We start from the raw sequence: 20,351 nt of genomic DNA on the forward strand, positions 1-20,351 counted from the left end.
TTAGATTTAATTTACAAGCAGTTGGGAATTATGTTGAAAATGTATTGAAACCATGTTCAGCATTAAGGAAAAGGATGGGGGACAGAACACTCACCTTACTTTTTGTTATTAGAAGAAGAAAGAAAGTGAAGAACCAGCTTCTACAGTAACTGCTCACATAACTGCCATGATGTCTTCCAGCGTGTCAGTGACTGTCTGTGTGGGGAAGGCCACTATGAGTCTGTCGAGGGCCTGAGTGAGAAGGCCCGGGTCCCAGGCCTGTCAACTATTGCCCCAACATCTACTGCTGGCTCACCATCAGCCTCTGTATGTCAGGGCAGGTGCTGTTGGGGTAGTCTGCTGTACTAAAGTCTAGAATGCTGAGTGGCCAAGGTAAGAAGCTGGTCTACAGAAGTAGGGGCTGCCCCGGGTCACCCTTCAGGCCTTTGGCCTTCATGTACTCTTTGGTGAACTTCTCCTTGGGGATCTTCTTCTTCTGCAGCTCAGCTTTCTCTATGGCTGAGATCCTTTGGCTCAACTCATTCAGCTTGCTCTCCGTCTCTTCCACAATGCACTCCAGGTGCTGGTACAAGTAGAAGAGGGGCAGCAGATCTGTGTCTGGACCGTCTGCAGCAAGTGGGTTACCCTGGAAGGGGCTCAGCCTCTGCTTGAAGCCGTCTGAGACAGCTACACAAGACAACACAACCAGTTAGCTACAAGGTTGTACCATACAATATTACAGCAATCATTATAACGCTTTGATGCCTTGTGCACTCAACTGGTGTCTAGTTGTCTTCTTGGTCAGGGAATGAACAAAGTTAGACCTGTATTTACTATTGGACTGACATTTTGTGATGACAGATGGAGGTGTTGTGATGTTGGAGGGTACTCTGTCTGTCTCTTGTGGAGGCACTACCATGGCCAGGGCTTGGAATGGAAGTCGTGGAGCCTGTTTGGGTTAGTGCAGATATTACAAAAGTATTTGGTATAAATATTTGGTATCAACTTATAAAAATGTGATGTTAATACAAATACATGTCTGTAGTAGTACAGTAGCTGTTTGTTTATTGGTAAACCAACAGTCCCTACCTGAGAGGTGTTATGGGAGGGGAATGAGAGCTGAGATGCAGTACGTTTGGCACGGGGACCAAAAGGATGTTGTTGGGGTAGTCAAGGAGGTAGGACACCACGATGATGTGACCATCCTTAGAACCTCTTCCTCTTTGCTCTCCTTTCCTTCCTTGTCCTCCTCGTCGCTGCTGGTCGATTCTAAGATCTTGCTCTGTCCATCTTCCAACTGTCAGGGACCACCTTAATTTTGAGGAAATAACATCCAACCCTGGGATTAACCTGATCGATTGTATCTCAATTCAGTTAAATAAGACATTTGATTTCTCCATAAGAATGCCCATTCAGTTCCTGAACTAAGTGGAATTGTGAGTGTAGAGCTCCCTAAGTGAGCCATCCTTATCTTTCCTCGACGAGAACTCAGGCTTAGAGATGCTGTCCATGTTCACTTCCTTTCAGGCCACAGTGTGACAAAAAAAAACACACAAAAATATCTAAATGCATGTGCATTCAGCAAAACATTTGACCAATTGTGAGAAGACTATATTAGTAAAAAAACATGCATATTTACATTTCCCTTGGCTATAACATGTATGACAGGGCAAAAAACAAACCATATATAATATTTGTAAACTAAACCCGATGGTCCCTGGTAAAAAATAATGTACTATAAAGGGAATATGGTGCCATTCGGGAAGCACACCCACATTGTGTGAACAACTCGTGCAAAAAAGGCTGTGTATTGACATGAACTGTGTTTCGCAGAGATGAGGCCAGGCCAAAAGGTTAGAGAGAGGTCTCACCAGGTCAGCCCCCGGCTGCAGCAGCACGTCAGCCACGTCTGTGTGTCCATTCTCTCAGGCGTACGTCAGGGCTGTGTCTCCCGTCGCATGGACATTGGCTCCGGAGTACAAGAATACAGGTGTAAATTCCACCCCGAGTGTTGTGTGTGTGATCTGGATAAAAAACGAAACAACTTTAGGAACTGTTGGTTTTGGTGATAGCCAAGTGAATTTCCATAATGTATGAAGCGAGGATGAGCCCATCTCAAATAGAGGTTGGTAGAGTTTGGTTTGAGAGAACCAAACAGAGAGGCTGTCCAGTTAGGAGAGTTTCTGCTCACCTGCAGCCAGCAGGTATTTGACTAGCTCCAAGTGTCCCTCTATGAGAAGTGTTGAGCAGCTCAGCTTGAAGTTGGCCCCGGCAGGGCCGTCTCTTGGATCCCCTCTGAGTGTTGATGTTGGTACCTGCAAACAACAGCGACTACACTCTTAGTAAAAAAGGTGCTTCCCATAGGAGAAGAAAAATGGTTGTTCCCATAGGAGAACCCTTTGAATATCCTTTTTGGTTCCATGTAGAACCCTTTCCACAGAGGGTTTTACATGGAATGCAAAAGGGTTCTACCTGGAACCCAAAAGGGTTCTACTTGTAAACTCTTTCAGAATCCTTTTTTCTAAGAGTGTACAGAGGAAAGTTTGAAAATGGCTTGGCTGGGAACGCACTTACTAAAGGGCTACTAATTTATTCACACTGTTGGCTATTGAAAAATTATTTCAATTTGTTTTGGAACAGCCAGCTTGTCCCTATTGCATCAACTCAGTAAGATAATGAGCTTAAAACTTAATATAATCACTTGATAATTTTGTTTCCAAAAGAGGGGTTTCGTATTTTGCCTCAACAATGAGCTTGGGCGGTCAATATGGTGGAAAAATCTCTAAACAGATTTACTAACTAGTTTAATTCAAACCCAGAGAGAGAGAGAAAGAGAGAGAAAGACAGAGAGACAGAGAGAGAGAGAGAGAGAGAGACCATACCTTGTGCCAAAAATAGCACCACCATGTCCTCTTGCCCCTCTCATGCAGCCTCTATGAGTGGAGTGTATCCCTCATCATTGACCTCCTCCAGGTTGGCGCCCCTCTCAATCAGCAGGGCAGCCACCTCGGTCGGTCCCCTTCATTTGTTGTTGAGAGTCCTTTCAGGTGATCCCTGGCCCCATACAGCTGTGGAAGGCTGTACATAAGCAGTGGACAGCCATGCGGAGCTACAGCGTATCTGCAGGGGTGGATTCTGTGAGTGTTCGAGGTGAACAACATGCTGCAATTCTTCCTATAAGATAAAAAACAAGAACAATAATTTGGTTAGTCACAATATTTCAATAAATGTACATTTCCTGCCTTAGTTACGGGTAAACTGTGATGGTTAGTTGTGAACTCAACCTATAATTTTGACATGAGTATAGCTCTGCAGATACTAGAATCTGAAGAATCTGAAATATAAAATATATTTTGATTTGTTTAACACTTTTTTGGTTACTACATGATTCCATGTGTTATTTCATAGTTTTGATGTCTTCACTATTATTCTACAATGTAGAAAATAGTCAAAGTAAAGAAATGCCTGTTACAGTTATTCTATCATTGCCTTGCCAAACAATAGTAATGTTATGTGGCAATACAACATTTTGTGGGTGGCTTTGCCACCCAGGCCTCTACGGTTGCCATGAAGGCATGTCTAGATCCACAACACGCTGGATAACAGGGCTCTGGTAAAGCTAGGTGGACCAATCGTCTGCTTAGTGGATTCTACCAATTACAGATACATTAACAAAGAAACTACAACGTAAATGACCTGTTTCCCAAAGAGCAAAAGGGTTTAACTAATACCCTTGCAAATGTCCATTTCCTGTATCCCTAATAATTTGTATAATGAATTATTTGCATTATTGTTTTAAAGAAAAATGGTCATCAAATTATTGCAGCTGATGCCCTATTTGGGCTTCCCAGAAAAAGATTGTCTGGGATCAGCATTGAGTGCATTCTTCTGTGACCAAGACAAAGCCTGCATTCCAAACACTTAAAAGACACACCCTCTCCCCTTAGCCCTCAAATTAAGTGGACACTTCTGATGACGTATCATGATGTCTGACGTGTTTACACTGGGCAAGGGGCGAGGGAGGAAGGAATTAATTTTAAATGGACCGCCCTTGCCCGGAAACTCGTCACTCGTTCCTCCCGCAATGATAGTTATTTCAGCCACTGGTAGCTTGTGGGTGCTTTATATGCGGTACAGTCAATTATGATAGCATGTCTACTTATATTAACTATATAATTATTAATATACGCCTACTGTATGATAGCTATCAAATGAATTAGCTAACTAACGTTAGCCTGCCTAGCTGGAACTTCTGAATGAATTTGTTTTATTATATTTCTACAATTTCCAAAAGCTAACCAAACAATAACATCAATACTTTTACGAAATGTTTGTGCATTAGTAGCATCATTTCTAACTTATTTACATTTGTTTTTACTTACGCCTCTTGACTCCGTATTGATTTTGAGGTTAAGTTTTGGCGGACTTTTCTTAGCGGATGTGTAATCATCGTGAATTGAATTATGGTGCGTTTCAGGCCCTGAAGTGAACATAATTGTACACTCGCAAACTCCATTAAAAACGAGGGCTGAGGGGCTTACTTTGCAAACTTCCATTGCTTGGCCGCAGGGATTCCCTCAAGGTCATAAGGTGAGGGTAAATGGACGAGGGTGTGTCCACGGTCCAAACACTTAAAAGACACACCCTATCCCTTTCAGCCCTCAAATTAAGTGGACACTTCTGATGATGTATCATGACGTTTGACGAGTATACACTTGCAGGGCAAGGGGCGAGGGAGGAAGGAATGATTTTTAAATGGACCACCCTTGGCCGGGAATTCGTCACTCGTTCATCCCGCAATGATTGTGTTTCAGCCACCTGTAGCTTGTGGGTGCTTTATATGCGCTACAGTAAATTATGAGGGTATGTCTACTTATATTAAATACAGTATATCATTATTAATATACTCCTACTGTATGATGGCTATCAGATGAATTAGCTAACTACCGTTAGCTCCCTTAGTTCCTTTTTTCAAGAGCAAAAAAAATGCTTGTGTTTTCTCACCCTCAACCCATTTTGCTCTAGATCTAATAAAGGCCCCTTTAACTAAATCAATGTACATTTGATCTAGTTCTATTCGAAATGTATACAAATCTGTTTCTTCCTCGGCTGAAAGGGTATCCTTTTCTAAAAGAACATTCAATTTATTCATAAGCTCATCTTCTTTCAAACATTTCTGCTTCTTTAGTTCATTACTGCGTGTAATGGCGAAAGATCTTACCTTGAATTTAAATATTTCCCAGTTACCTCCATGCTTTGGTTCTAAATCATTTGAGTTAAACAAGTCTATGTTCAAGTTATTTGTGCTCTTGTTAAAGACTGGATAATTTAGGAGTGAATTATTACGTTTCCAGTATCCTCGAATGCCACTGGATTTTCAGCACATTCTAACTTCAATAATATAATTTTATGATCAGTCAAAGGAGCATGTTTATGATTTACTTATTGTACATACTGTAAAAGTGGGGGAGAAATGAGAAAGAGATCAATTCTGGATCTCCATGTATCGATCACTGTTAGTATACTGCTAAATTATGTGATGTCACTATTCTGAGATCTTTGAGCTATTCTAGTTGGACATCTATCTAAAGAGTTATCAGGTGTTTCATTAAAGTCTCCAGCTATTATGAGCCATACTTGTTTTGCAGCTCAGTATCAGCAAGATCCAAAAATAAAGTCTAATTTGAGGTGTACGTGTTGTACCCATAGACATTGCATATAATAAAACAAGCATTATCTAGTTTTGAGATCAATATAACCCTTCTCCCATCTTTGGATATACAAGACTCTGAAATATCACCTCTAAACTTATGAAGCAATATTATATTACCAGCTGAGTGGTTAGACCGTGACTATAATAAACAGTATTTCCCTATTGTGATTTCCAAAAACTAGAATCTGAATTGCAGGAGTGAGTCTTGGAGTAGAATGAAATCTGCATTAGAGTGTTTACCAAAAAAAAAAAAATAATAATATTTTAGTTATGTTTCGTAAACCCCTGGCATTTAGAGATACAGTATTTAGTGCATTGAATTCAAAACGTTGCATAACCTGATAAAAATAAGAAGACAAATACAGTGTAGTGATATGAATATCTGGTTAACTAGTAAGCTAGGTTTCGTCCCTCGCCCCTTGCCTGCAAGTGTCAACTCGTCAGACGTCATGATACGTCATCAGAACTTCATTTGAGGGCTGAGGGGAGAGGGTGTGTCTTTTAAGTGTTTGGAATGCAACCCGTATTTTGGCTAATGTAATACGACACCCGGGAAGTTTTGGCATACTAACTATATACATACTGTGACCAATAAGCATACTAAATACTCAATGTACGTTAGTATGAGTATACGAACACAGATCTCGTTTTTTCCCCGAGTTCTAAGTTGTCTTGAAAGCGCAACTGTATACACTACAGTATCACCATGATATATGGGAGCTATACAACGCAGACGGACCATTAGAGCTTCTACGTCATCTCAACATATCCACAGATGTGTATAACTAAACCAAGATAGACCACATCCTTTCGTTTCCAATGCGAACAAATGAGTCATAATGTGCAGAACAAGTAAGGAGGTGGGCAGAGTCAAGCCAGGAGCTAGCGAGATCCTATTTGCCTGTTCGAGCATTCATCTCCATATTTCCGTGAAGTGCACGTGTAGAATAACTTAATTCGCCTTTTCACTCCTAAACAATGTGATTTTAAAAATATTTTGGCAAAGTCTACAAAACTTTGTCCACTCTGTTAAAAACAGATTTTAGTTTTGGGAACAAAAAACTGTATTGAGATCAAATGTTTCATCGATGAGAAAATTTGCAGAATGTCGTCCAAAATCAATCTCCTTCCATCTTCTCCCACTGCTGGCCACTGGGCTTCCTCTCAATGCTAAATTTGGTAGTGAACGGAAACGCCAAGTGGAAGCTTGGTAAAATATCTATCTCGTTGATCTATCTGTGACATACGTGTTACAGAAGCGGTAAATCGAAAACGGCTGCCATCAGGAAATAGATCTCGGGAGCCGGACCGGCTAAATGGAGAACAGCGCAGGGGATACTGTACAACAACGCGACGCACAAAGTAATTTATCCAGCGACATGGAAGACACCTGCATGTTCTGTATGATTGCTAAAAACCAAGACAAGGACACAGAAATTGTTAAACAGGTAATAATATATCGTGGGGATGGGCTCGTAAGCAAGCATTTCACGGTCAAGTCAGGGTTCGGGTCTAGAAGCACTGTTTCGGCTGCTGCTACTTTTTTGCTTTGGTACTGTAGTTATCTGACTCCCCCCAGAAAGACAATTTCCATAAACGTCCACATAGAGATGTGACATTTCTTAATAAGACACACTAGTCATCTTTGTGCACAAAACATTAATTTAATTATTCAAATAATAATTTTTCATCACACACAGCCGAAGATATTAACATTTTATATTTTATATACATCCAACAGAGTACCACAGTAGGAGTCATAATACCCATAACACTTAGGGGTCAAACAAGGAAATGGTTCCCATTGTTTCTCCACCATTCATTTTTCCCATAGGGGATTTTAGAAACACTTAAAATAAGGGCTGTGTTTTGTTTAGGTTTACCCTGGCATGACGTTTTGATAACCGTGTAAATCTCTCTAGGACAAGGTGTCTTTTATCAATATATTCACCTGTATTCACCCCCCAAAATGAAACGCTAATTAGCTGCTAATGTGGCTATCATAAAGACCTACAAATGCCATGATGATCTAGATGATACTGCCAAATCGAGGTAAAGGTAAGAATCGATTGATTAACTATCTAACGCTAGCTAAACCATAGTAATAAATAAAATGGCTACATTTATTTAAATGGGCAATTCTGTGAACTGTCTTGTGCAAGTTTTTAATTGACACTACCTGTTAGCAAAGGTGTCAGCTAGAGATGATGTAGGAGCTCGTAGGGATTTGTTGTTTTACATGATAGATATAGGGAGTTTTTCCTAGCCACTGTGCTTCTACACCTGCGTTGCTTGCTGTTTGGGGTTTTAGGCTGGGTTTCTGTACAGCACTTTGACATCAGCTGATTTAAGAAGGGCTTTATAAATACATTTGATTGATTGATGATGTCTACTTTGATGGTAATTAGCATTTTCGATTCAGAGTAAATAGAGCCGAATATATTGTTCAAGAGAGATTTACATGGTTATCAAAACATTGTGCTAAGGTAAGCCTACACGAAACACAGACCTCATTTTAAAATGATGGAAAAAACTATTGGAACCGTTTTTCTGTCTGACCGCTATGTTTTGTGGGTATTATGACACCTCCACTGTGGGGCTAGGTCTGCCATGTTTTTGGATGACATGATGACATCGTCACTGAACCCTGTGCGCACTGAGTGCTAGTGCACGTGTGATGTTGGTCAGAATCAGAGTGACCGTTCGGAAAATGTGACCCACGGTGCTCAGAATGGCAGAAATATTTTTTTTAATTTTTTTTTGTATTTTATTTTTTAAAATTTTATCCCATTTTCTCCCCAATTTTCGTGGTATCCAATCGCTAGTAATTACTATCTTGTCTCATCGCTACAACTCCCGTACGGGCTCGGGAGAGATGAAGGTCGAAAGCCATGCGTCCTCCGAAGCACAACCCAACCAAGCCGCACTGCTTCTTAACACAGCGCGCCTCCAACCCGGAAGCCAGCCGCACCAATGTGTCGGAGGAAACACCGTGTACCTGGCCCCCTTGGTTAGCGCGCACTGCGCCCGGCCCGCCACAGGAGTCGCTGGAGCGCGATGAGACAAGGATATCCCTACCGGCCAAACCCTCCCTAACCCGGACGACGCTATGCCAATTGTGCGTCGCCCCACGGACCTCCCGGTCGCGGCCGGCTGCGACAGAGCCTGGGCGCGAACCCAGAGACTCTGGTGGCGCAGCTAGCACTGCGATGCAGTGCCCTAGACCACTGCGCCACCCGGGAGGCCCCAGAAATCACATTTAGTTTATGGTAATTTATCTTAACAGAACATGCAACTCTGATGCAACAGCATGCGTCATTCTTACCGAAATCCGATGACCAATTTGAAGATGTTAGAATACATAGGCGGCGCGTCCATAAGGCTAGGGGAAGCTTTCCCCTGAAGGAAATTGAATTAAATTGCCAAAATGATATAGCCTAAATAGCTTACTCCTGTCTATACTAGAGGTCGACCGATTATGATTTTTCAACGTCGGTACCGATTTTTGGAGGACCAAAAAAAGCCGATACCAATTAATCGGCCTATTTATTTATATATATTTATTTATCAGTTGAAGTCGGAAGTTTACATACACCTTAGCCAAATACATTTAACTCAGTTCTTCACAATTCCTGACATTTAATCCTAGTAAAAATTCCCTATCTTAGTTCAGTTAGGATCACCATGTTATTTTAAGAATGTGAAATGTCAGAATAATAGTGGAGAGAATGATTTATTCAGCTTTTATTTCTTTCATCACATTCCCAGTGGGTCAGAAGTTTACATACACTCAATTCGTATTTGGTAGCATTGCCTTTAAATTGTTTAACCTGTTAGTGTGTAGGGGGAGCTATTTTCACTTTGGGAAAAAATCGTGCCCAATTTAAACGGCCTCGTGCTCTATTCTAGATCGTACAATATGCATATTATTATTACTATTGGATAGAAAACACTCTCAAGTTTCTAAAACTGTTTGAATTATATCTGTGAGTAAAACAGAACTCATTTGGCAGCAAACTTCCAGATAGGAAGTGAAAAATCTGAAAACGATGCTCTGTTCCAGGGCCTGCCTATTCAATTGTCTAATTTCTATGGATTTGCATGCACTGCATACGCCTTCCACTAGATGTCAACAGGCAGTGGAAGGTGGAATGGGGTGTCTAGCTTGATCTGAGGTCGAACAAGAGCTCTTGGAATGACGTGACCACAATTTCCTTTCTCTACCTAGGCGCGGGAAGGACATCAGCATTGGCTTCTGAAAAGCGTTCGGTATAGACGGCTAATATCTCCGGCTTTGTTTTTATTTGATACATAGTAGAAAAACATCATAAAGTAGGTTTTTTCAACCGAGTTTCATCAGTTTATTTAACGTTTAATGGGTCTTTTGGAGTTTTCCGTTCTATGCGTCGAGAGGAGATGGACATCTTCGTGCCACATGGCTAGCTAAGGTTGCTAATTCGACAGGAGAGAAGGACATTCTAAAACCAAACAACGATTTATTCTGGACCTAGGACTCCTTGTACAAGATTCTGATGGAAGCTCATCAAAAGTAAGAACAATTTATGATGTTATTTCGTATTTCTGTGGAAAATGTTTAGTCCTATTCTCCGCACTTTTTGCGGGCGTTGTCTCGCTATAACGTAAGCTGTTTGTTATGGTAAAGTTAATTTTAAAAATCTAACACGGCGGTTGCATTAAGAACTAGTGTATCTTTCATTTGCTATCCAACATGTATTTTTTAGTAAAGTTTATGATGAGTTATTTGGTCAGATAAGGTGAGTGTCAGAAATATATCCGGACATTCTGGGAAAAAGTTGCTATATTTTCACAATGTATAACCACGGTTTTCAGCTCTAAATATGCATATTTTCGAACAAAACATAAATGTTTTGTGTAACATGATGTTATAAGACTGTCATCTGATGAAGTTGGTCAAGGTTAGTGATTTATTTTATATTTATTGCTGGTTTTTGCGAATGCTATCTTTGCGGTGAATGAATGCGGTTGTGTGTTTGGCTATTGTGGTAAGCTAATATAATGCTATATTGTGTTTTCGCTGTAAAACACTTAAAAAATCTGAAATATTGGCTGGATTCACAAGATGTTTATCTTTCATTTGCTGTACACCATGTATTTTTCATAAATGTTTTATGATGAGTATTTAGGTATTTCACGTTGCTCTCTGTAATTATTCTGGCTGCTTCGGTGCTATTTGTGATTGTAGCTGCAATGTAAAACTATGATTTATACCTCAAATATGCACATTTTTCGAACAAAACATAAATGTATTGTGTAACATGTTATAAGACTTTCTTGGTTAGTGACTAATTATATTTATATTTTGTCGTTTTTTTGAAAGCTACCTATGCGGTGGATAAATAGCGTTGTGTGTTTGGCTATTGTGGTGAGCTAACATAAATATATATTGTGTTTTCGCTGTAAAACATTTTAAAAATCGGACATGTTGGCTGGATTCACAAGATGTTTATCTTTCATTTGCTGTATTGGACTTGTTAATGTGTGGAAGTTAAATATTTCTAAAAAATATCTTTTGAATTTCGCGCTCTGCGAAGGCAGGGGAATGTTGTGGGTGTTCCGCTAGCGGAACCCCGGGGCGAGAAAGGTTAACTTGGGTCAAACATTTCAGGTAGCCTTCCACAAGCTTCCCACAATAAGTTGGGTGAATTTTGGCCTATTCCTCCTGACAGAGCTGGTGTAACTGAGTCAGGTTTGTAGGCTGTCGTAGCTGAATCTGAATTAGTTAGGTAACATAGATAAATAACATGTTTTATTTACTTTCATAATATGCAGATAATCAGAAAGGGAGAAGGGCTCCACTATGTCTGTACGCTAGTCACTCCCTTCTTTTCCCATTGGGGGGAGGAGTATGGCAGTGTCTTGAATCATTGTATTACCCCTCTGATGTGTTGATGAATCTTGAGATAGTATATGGCCTAGAGGTTCAATCCCCTTAGTGTGCTTCTCCAGGGTGGGGAGAAGAGGGGGTGTATTCGAGATGGGAGTATCTAGAATTGACAATTGATATATGCCATTGGATGAGGTAATGTTTTGGTCCTAAGTGGTACCAAGAACGAGATTAGAATCTCGTCTAAAGAGACCAAACTGAACGATAATTTGTAGCTAATGCTATCTGGATGGGATACTCCTCTTTCAAGTAAAAGGTTATTTGTAATGTTCCTAAGATCTGTTATTCGTCATGTGTGTTGAGAGGGGTGTATCTTTTCTATAAAAGATACTAAGAATTGTTTTGTAAGGACTCTCAGAGAATTCATTTATAGACACTGAATTGATCTGAGAGTCAAAAGGGCTATGGTGAAGCTCATATAATTTAAAGATGGAGTTTAAAATATAACTCTGACTTGTGTGTGGTTTGTAAACTCTGATCATTTAGTAATACAGGAAATTACCACGACAAGGCCTCCTTGCTCGCACACGCTTTTTCAGTTTTGCCCACAAATTTTCTATGGGATTGAGGTCAGGGCTTTGTGATGGCCACTCCAATACCTTGACTTTGTTGTCCTTAAGCCATTTTGCCACAGCTTTGGAAGTATGCTTGGGGTCATTGTCCATTTGGAAGACCCATTTGCGACTAAGCTTTAACTCCCTGACTGATGTCTTGAGATGTTGCTTCAATATATCCACATCATTTTCCTACCTCATGATGCCATCTATTTTGTGAAGTGCACCAGTCCCTCCTGCAGCAAAGCACCCCCACAACATGATGCTGCCACCCCCGTGCTTCACGGTTGGGATGGTGTTCTTCGGCTTGCAAGCCTCCCTCTTTTCCTCCAAACATAATGATGGTCATTATGGCCAAACAGTTCTATTTTTGTTTCATCAGACCAGAGGACATTTCTCCAAAAAGTACGATCTTTGTCTCCATGTGCTGTTGCAAACCGTAGTCTGGCTTTTTATGGCGGTTTTGGAGCAGTGGCTTCTTCCTTGCTGAGCGGCCTTTCAGGTTATGTCGACATAGGACTCGTTTTTACTGTGGATATAGATACTTTTGTACCTGTTTCCTCCAGCTTCTTCACAAGGTCCTATGCTGTTGTTCTGGGATTGATTTGCACTTTTCGTACCAAAATACGTTCATCTCTAGGAGACAGAACGCTTCTCCTTCCTGAGCGGTATGACGGCTGCGTGGTCCCATGGTGTTTATACTTGAGTACTATTGTTTGTACAGATGAACGTGGTACATTCAGGCGTTTGGAAATTGCTCCCAAGGATGAACCAGACTTGTGGAGGTCTACAATAGTTTTTCTGAGGTCTTGGCTGATTTCTTTTGATTTTCCCACGATGGCAAGCAAAGAGGCACTGAGTTTGAAGGTAGGCCTTGAAATACATCCACATGTACACCTCCAATTGACTCAAATGATGTCAATTAGCCTATCAGAAGCTTCTAAAGCCATGACATAATTTTCTGAAATTTTCCAAGCTGTTTAAAGGCACAGTCAACTTAGTATATGTAAACTTCTGACCCACTGGAATTGTGATACAGTGAATTATAAGTGAAATAATCTGTCTGTAAACAATTGTTAGAAAAATGACTTGTGTCATGCACAAAGTAGATGTCTTAACCGACTTGCCAAAACTATATTTTGTTAACAAGAAATTTGTGGAGTGGTTGAAAAACGAGTTTTAAGTACTTCAACCTAAGTGAATGTAAACTTCCGACTTCAACTGTATATATATATTGATTTATTTTTAGTAATGACAATTACAACAATACTGAATGAACAATGAACACTTATTTTAATATAATACCTAAATAAAATCTATTTAGTCTCAAATAAATAATGAAACATGCTCAATTTGGTTTAAATAATGCAAAAACACAGTGTTGGAGAAGAAAGTAAAAGTGCAATATGTGCCATTAAAAAAGCTAACGTTTAAGTTCCTTGCTCAGAACATGAGAACATATGAAAGCTGGTGGTTCAATATTCCCAGGTAAGAAGTTTTCGGTTGTAGTTATTATAGGAATTATGACGCGTCGACTATTTCTCTGTATGCCATTTGTATTTCATATACCTTTTGACTATTGGATGTTCTAATAGGCACTTTAGTATTGCCAGCTTAATCTCAGGAGTAGATAGGCTTGAAGTCATAACCAGCGCTTGCTAAGAATCAAGCATTGGCTAAGAGCTGCTGGCAAACACAGTAAAGTTTGAATGAATGCTTGCAAGCCTACCACCGCTCAGTCAGACTGCTCTATCAAATATCAAATCATAGACTTAATTATAATATAATAAACACAGAAATACGAGCCTTTGGTCATTAATTTTGTCAAATCTGGAAACGATCATTTAGAAAACAAAACGTTTATTCTTTCAGTGAAATACTTAACCGTTCCGTATTTTATCGAACGGGTGGCAACCCTAAGTCTAAATGTTGCTGTTACATTGCACAACCTTCAATGTTATGTCATAATTATATAAAATTCTGGCAAATTAGTTCGCAACGAGCCAGGCGGCCCAAACTGTTGCATATACCCTGACTCTGCGTGCAATGAACGCAAGAGAAGTGGCACGATTTCCCTAGTTAATATTGCCTGCTAACATGAATTTCTTTTAACTAAATATGCAAGTTTAAAAAATATACTTCTGTGTATTGATTTTAAGAAAGGCATTGATGTTTATGGTTAGGTACATTCGTGCAGCGATTGTGCTTTTTTTCGCGAATGCGCTTTTGTTAAATCATCACCCGCTTGTCGAAGTAGGCTGTGATTTGATGATAAATTTACAGGCACCGCATTGATTATATGCAATGCAGGACAAGCTAGTTAACTACACATGGTTTATGATATTACTAGGTTAACTAGTGATTATGTGAAGATTGATTGTTTTTTATAAGATAAGTTTAATGCTAGCTATCAACTTACCATGGCTCCTTGCTGTACTCGCGAACAGGTGGTCAGCCTGGCACGCAGTTTCATCGTGGAATGCAATGTAATCGGCGTCCAAAAATGGCGATTACCGATTGTTATGAAAACTTGAAATCGGCCCTAATTATTTGTCCATGCCGATTAATCGATTGACCTTTAGTCTATACAGAAATAAATATAATCATTCAAAATAGGCTAATACACCAGAAAGCATGATTTGTAGTAATGATGATCATCAGCTTCTTTTTTTTACTGTCGATTGTTTTAAATCGGATTGCTTCTACAGTCGGAAGGGGCAATTTGTGCAAAGCGCACTGCAAATACCAAATATATTATTGTTGAGTTGTGACTGTCAGTGAAAAGCAGAGAGACCCAGCCAGACTCATCTCAATATTTAAAAATACAATCACGGGAAAAACATTTGGAAAGCGAAAAGGCTATTGCTGTAGCTAGAAGACAATGAAAAGACTACAATCTGTCTTTTAATTATAAAAATTCTCAATTTAATTGAGCAAAAATTTGCCTATCGTAATAGCACCCGCGGAGAACATCTGCCATATCCCCGTTGAGTGTGCATATTGATTGTCTTTTGTGCCACTTTTGTTTGTTTTTGGACAATATTTTCCTCCTCCAGATTAGATGGACGTCATATTGTATTTGCGTTTCCCCTTTTAATAGGCCCAGAGTAGACTACCCTGTAATTTTTGTCGCATTAAAAATATATTCTGCTAATGTTTCTAGTTGTAACATATGTATAATGTACTCTCCATGCGTTGTTTTCTCAAAATAAATCACTTTGGCCAGTGGTCCCAGTTGAGCATCATTTATTTCTGTTGTTAAATGGGAAACAGCATGTTAGTTGTGCAGGGCTTAACAGTATTGATGGCTGTCGATGGCAAAATCTGTAGCATGAAGACAACTGTGTTAGCAGTGGCTTATGTGACCATGACATCGGTGTATGCTAGCTAACACACTTATTTACAGGAATCATATGCCAAAGCACATCCCAGAAAGCCCCTCAATCCCTAACAGGTACCATATACCCACACATGTATAAATCAGTAATGTACAGCAAACTTGTACACATTGTAAAATAGAAAATAGAAAACAGTATTCAGAACGTGACCTACCCCTTGCATCACATTTTCCTACTGGGAAGACCTGACGTTCGCGATCTCCCCCTATCTGCAAGCGGGGCCAATCACAACACACCTTATTGTCATCAGAGTTGAACTAACCAATAAGAATGCTTGAACATTAAATACACATTTCTTTAGAGGCAAGTGGAAACATAACCAACCCCGTTACATAGTCATATAAAATGTAATAGAATTGCATGAAATGTGTTTTCCTGTGATATAGCCCAGGCCTTCTCTACGCCACTACACCCTGCATTGAACAATATTTTTTTGCAAACAGTGATTGAGTTATATTATTAACCTAAATTCTGATTATCCAATCTAGTCACATTAGGAATAATAGACTATCTTACATAAGTCTGAAAATGTGAGGATGCATGCACCGCATATGTTAGAATAATGGACTTTTCCTCAGCCAACAAGGTCAGTAATGAACAGCAAAATCACTAGGCTATGTCAATCTACTATCCCCCATTGTAGAAAAGTTGACCTTTTCTATTGGTCAACTTGTCGTTTTGTGCAAGAAATAAATAGCCTTTTCCAAATCCAAGCAGACTCTGGGACAGTTGTGGGATGATCGATCCCAAATTCATACAACCAGTAAGCCTAGGCTACGCCCCCCCCCCCCAAAAAGCAATGATGCTCATGCAACAGATCAGAACGTTTAGCTTAAAATTTTGATATTATTTATTCACATTATATGCACAGCAATGCACACAAGGCAGTAGGTTATGCAGGAATGTTCGTTCCATAACAATTAGCAGGAAAACACCATTGTGAAAAGTGCACTGCACATGCGAGCGGTTTCATGTGACAGACATGAAAATATCTGTTAGAAAAAGCAGAGATTTAAAGATTCAAAAACTAGCATGGGTTGCTAATATGACTAGGATTGTGCCTTTGGCTAATGGACAGTGAAAGAAAGTTGAAAACCAATAGAACATGAGAAAAATAATCTTCTGGTTTAATGGCATATGGAAGTCTTTATAAAATAATTGCCTCCATGTTTCTATGGTCAGATTTTGGCTAGGCTACTTTGATGCAGGTAAGACATGCCTCATCATATGATGTAAAACGTTCAGATTTCAACAGTTACGTAGGCCTATATGTTTTATAAATGCATACTGCCTCCCGTTCATTGCAAAGTGGTGTGTGATGCACTGATGCCTGCCTACCGTTGCCTGTGCACTTGGCGAATGGGAAGTGCGCTTCAATTACCATTTTGAGAAATAAAAATAGTAGTTATTTTTAATCGTGGCCATCAAGACTGTTTTTAATACACAATTGCATTTAGAATTGTTGCGCAATGATTAGGCTTATAAAGTAATATGTTTCAATCCAGAAGCAACAAATAAGCTTTTTGAGGAGATATAGCAGCAGCTCTTGTGCTGTCTGGCAGATTTTCTGCTCAAAGTAGGCTCTATCTGTATGCTGTGCGCGTGTGATAAATAAGATGCATAACGACTAATAAAAATACACACGCCCCAATTTAATTCCCCCAAATTATGAAAATTAACCTGTAGACCGAAAAGCATGACCGGTCAAATGCATTTATATTGACTGGTATTTACTTCAATGAAGAGGCAAAAAAGCATTATTTTGCATTTTTTTTCTTCTCGCTGAAAATTCACCGGCACCAATTTTATTTATTGGCTTTTTTGGGGGGGGGGGGGGGGCTAAAGCTATTACCGGCTAACGGAAAACCTGACCCAAAATGTAGAACAGTGTTTAGTGGTAACTTCTTATATATTCCATTGAAGGTCTCCATTTCTTTTGTTAATCTTTACAGGATTCTGAACTAGTCTGCTTTCGGGACATTAACCCCGCTGCCCCACATCACTACCTGGTTGTGCCAAAAAAACATATAGTGAGCTGCTTTTCTCTCTTTAAGGAGCACGTAAAGCTAGGTGAGGAATGATTAATCCAATAACTAATGTTACATGAAATACTGTTCATTTTTGATATGCATATACACAGTTGAATGTTAATTGATTATTTATTTGTTTATGTGGCAGTTGAGAGGATGGCTGAGATGGGGAGGGCTGTGTTGCAGGAAAATGGCATTACCAATCCAAATTACATCAGGTATAAAGTATCCTGTGTTTGCACGTGTGTGTGTGTTTGTGTGAGTGTGAAAGAGAGAGACCGATGACGTCAACATGTATGTTCATGCTTGTATTTGTATGTCGCTGGTCTGGTAGGTTCAGTGATCTTGTCTGTCCTTCTACAGGATGGGGTTCCACAGACCTCCATATATCTCTGTACTTCACCTCCACCTCCATGTCCTCGCCCCGACAAGTGAGATCACTGATGACATGGCACACAAGTTCACACCAGGCACATGGAGGTTCGCCACAGTGAGTGCAAATTTTTACACACTCAGAGCAGATACAGTAGGAAATACACACACAGTGACATACAGTATATACTGAACAAATATAGACGCAACATGCAACAATTTCAATAATTTTACTGAGTTACAGTTCATATAAGGAAATCAGTCAATTAAAATAAATTCATTAGGCACTAATCAATGGATTTCACATGACTGAGCAGGGGCGCAGCCATGGGTGGCCCTGGCAGTGCATAGGCTCACCCACTGGGGAACCAGGCCCAGCCAATCAGAACAAGTCTTTCCCAACAAAAGGGCGTTATTACAGACAGAAATACTCCTCAGTTTCATTAGCTGTCCGGGTGTCAGATCTCAGACGATCCCGCAAGTAACAAAGCTAGATGTGGAGGTACTGGGTTGGAGTGGTTACAAGTGGTTTGCGGTTGTGAGGCTGGTTGGACGTACTGCCAAATTCTCTAAAACAACATTGGAGGAAGCTTATGATAGAGAAATTAACAAGCTTTTTGTGCGTATGGAACATTTCTGGGATCTTTTATTTCAGCTCATGAAATATGGGACCAACACATGTTGTGTTTATATTTTTGTTCAGTATAGTTGCAGAACACACTTTCATATACAAGTACACATACATAATGTGTCTTCAATTAGTGTAAAATGTACATTTCCTGCAGGAGGATTTATTGCGCAGGACCCTGGTCAGTGGAGTGGATCCAGATCATTATCTGATGCTTACATGCATCAGTGGGAGAGGGCTCTCTGAATGAGGTGCAGCCTGTCTGCGGGGTCAGAGATGGGAGAATTTAGCGAAAAGGGCTAAAACCATACTTTTTTAATGGATACCTTTAGTTATTTAGGGTCTTAAACTCACAATTATGAAAACATAGTATAAAAGAATATCAATACAGACTATCAATACATCTGCTCCATTTATTTTTTTACTCTGAAGTTCACTAAATAATTAATAAACCTGATCAGTTCACTTCATAATGAATACTGTGTTTATACAAGTTAAATGCTCAGTGCAGTCGAAAATTGGATTTCCCTGTGTTTTCTATATTTCCACACTATGAGGTTGGAATAATACTGTGTAATTGTGAAAATTATGGTAATGCCATTTTAGTGTAAGAGTTGTTTGAAAAGACCCCCTAAAATTTCAGCCTGTTTTGGTGAGATGCATTTTTGGCCTGCCTCGTGGCACCACCAGGCAAATTAGTTAATAGACCAATAAGAAAAAGAGTTCCAAACCTCTCTGCCAATAATAGCTAATATTCAGTTTTCCCCTTTCCGATCAGAACACTCCCAGACAGTACTAGAAAAATAAAATAATAATGGAAAACAATCACAGTAAGGTATTTAACTGATTTGATATTGAGATGATAACAGCGGCATTAGACCTTTAAGGATAGGGCCACTAGAGTTGACTGCACCAACCCAGTTTATCTACACAGGTTGACAAAATACCAGGTAGGTTAAAGGTCCCGGACAGTCATCCTGATTTCCATATAAAATAGCCTTTTGTTTGGTTAATGTAACAGCATCAATATATACAAAATGCTTTTATAATTTAGCTAGCGAGCTAAAAGGGAATTGTCATTACTGTTTAATCAATGCTAGCTAGCTAGTTAATTTTGGACAATATCATTAAAAATATATATTTACTGCCAGACTATGTTCATAAATCAAATATATATATTTTTTTATATACTGTATACAACTCCCATTTGGCATGTCTCTACTGTTGCATTTTGCAGTAGCACTGACAGATGTGTTGACATGACAAGTTCAACTGCGTCTGAGTTTTAAAGGACCCATCCCCCCTTTTGTTCCATCCTAGCTAGCCAGTAACTAGCTAACATTGGAGTAAACCCATTCGAATTCAATCACTTTTTGACAGCATCTCTTTTGATTTAAACAAAACTTTTCATACATGTTTGCCCATGGAAGAAATGGTCAGAAAGTGACTTTTTGGATCTGAATGCCAAACATTCAGGAGATAAAGGTGCTCATACTTGATCAATTTATTAAATAGTTTGACAACCCTATTTGTAAGCTTTCACATTATATCAATCTCAACTGTTTATCTTCTCCAGTGATGAAGACATGGATGTCTCATGGTAAGGTGGAGTAGGCAAAATAGGTCAACTTTGAACACCTTTATCTCTTGAATGTTTTGGCATTCAGGTCCAACAAGTCACTTTCTGAGCACTTCTATAATGGGCAAATATGTATGGAAGTTTTTGTTCAAATCAAAAGGGGTGCTGTTAA

The 20,351-nt window shown here is 39.6% G+C and overlaps 1 protein-coding gene across 1 annotated transcript; it reads left to right on the forward strand.

Moving 5' to 3' along the window:
* The first annotated feature begins 6,651 nt into the window (after nucleotides 1–6,651).
* Nucleotides 6,652–19,070, forward strand: LOC139582851 (adenosine 5'-monophosphoramidase HINT3-like). The gene is made up of 5 exons (XM_071413239.1): nucleotides 6,652–7,140; nucleotides 17,523–17,640; nucleotides 17,749–17,818; nucleotides 17,964–18,090; nucleotides 18,758–19,070. Exons 1-5 carry the CDS (start codon nucleotides 7,009–7,011, stop codon nucleotides 18,848–18,850), a joined length of 540 nt encoding a protein of 179 aa, XP_071269340.1. The 5' UTR covers nucleotides 6,652–7,008; the 3' UTR covers nucleotides 18,851–19,070.
* The last annotated feature ends 1,281 nt before the right edge of the window (nucleotides 19,071–20,351 follow it).

The sequence above is a fragment of the Salvelinus alpinus genome, chromosome 8 (assembly GCF_045679555.1).
Source record: "Salvelinus alpinus chromosome 8, SLU_Salpinus.1, whole genome shotgun sequence".
NCBI classification, from domain to species: Eukaryota; Metazoa; Chordata; class Actinopteri; order Salmoniformes; family Salmonidae; genus Salvelinus; species Salvelinus alpinus.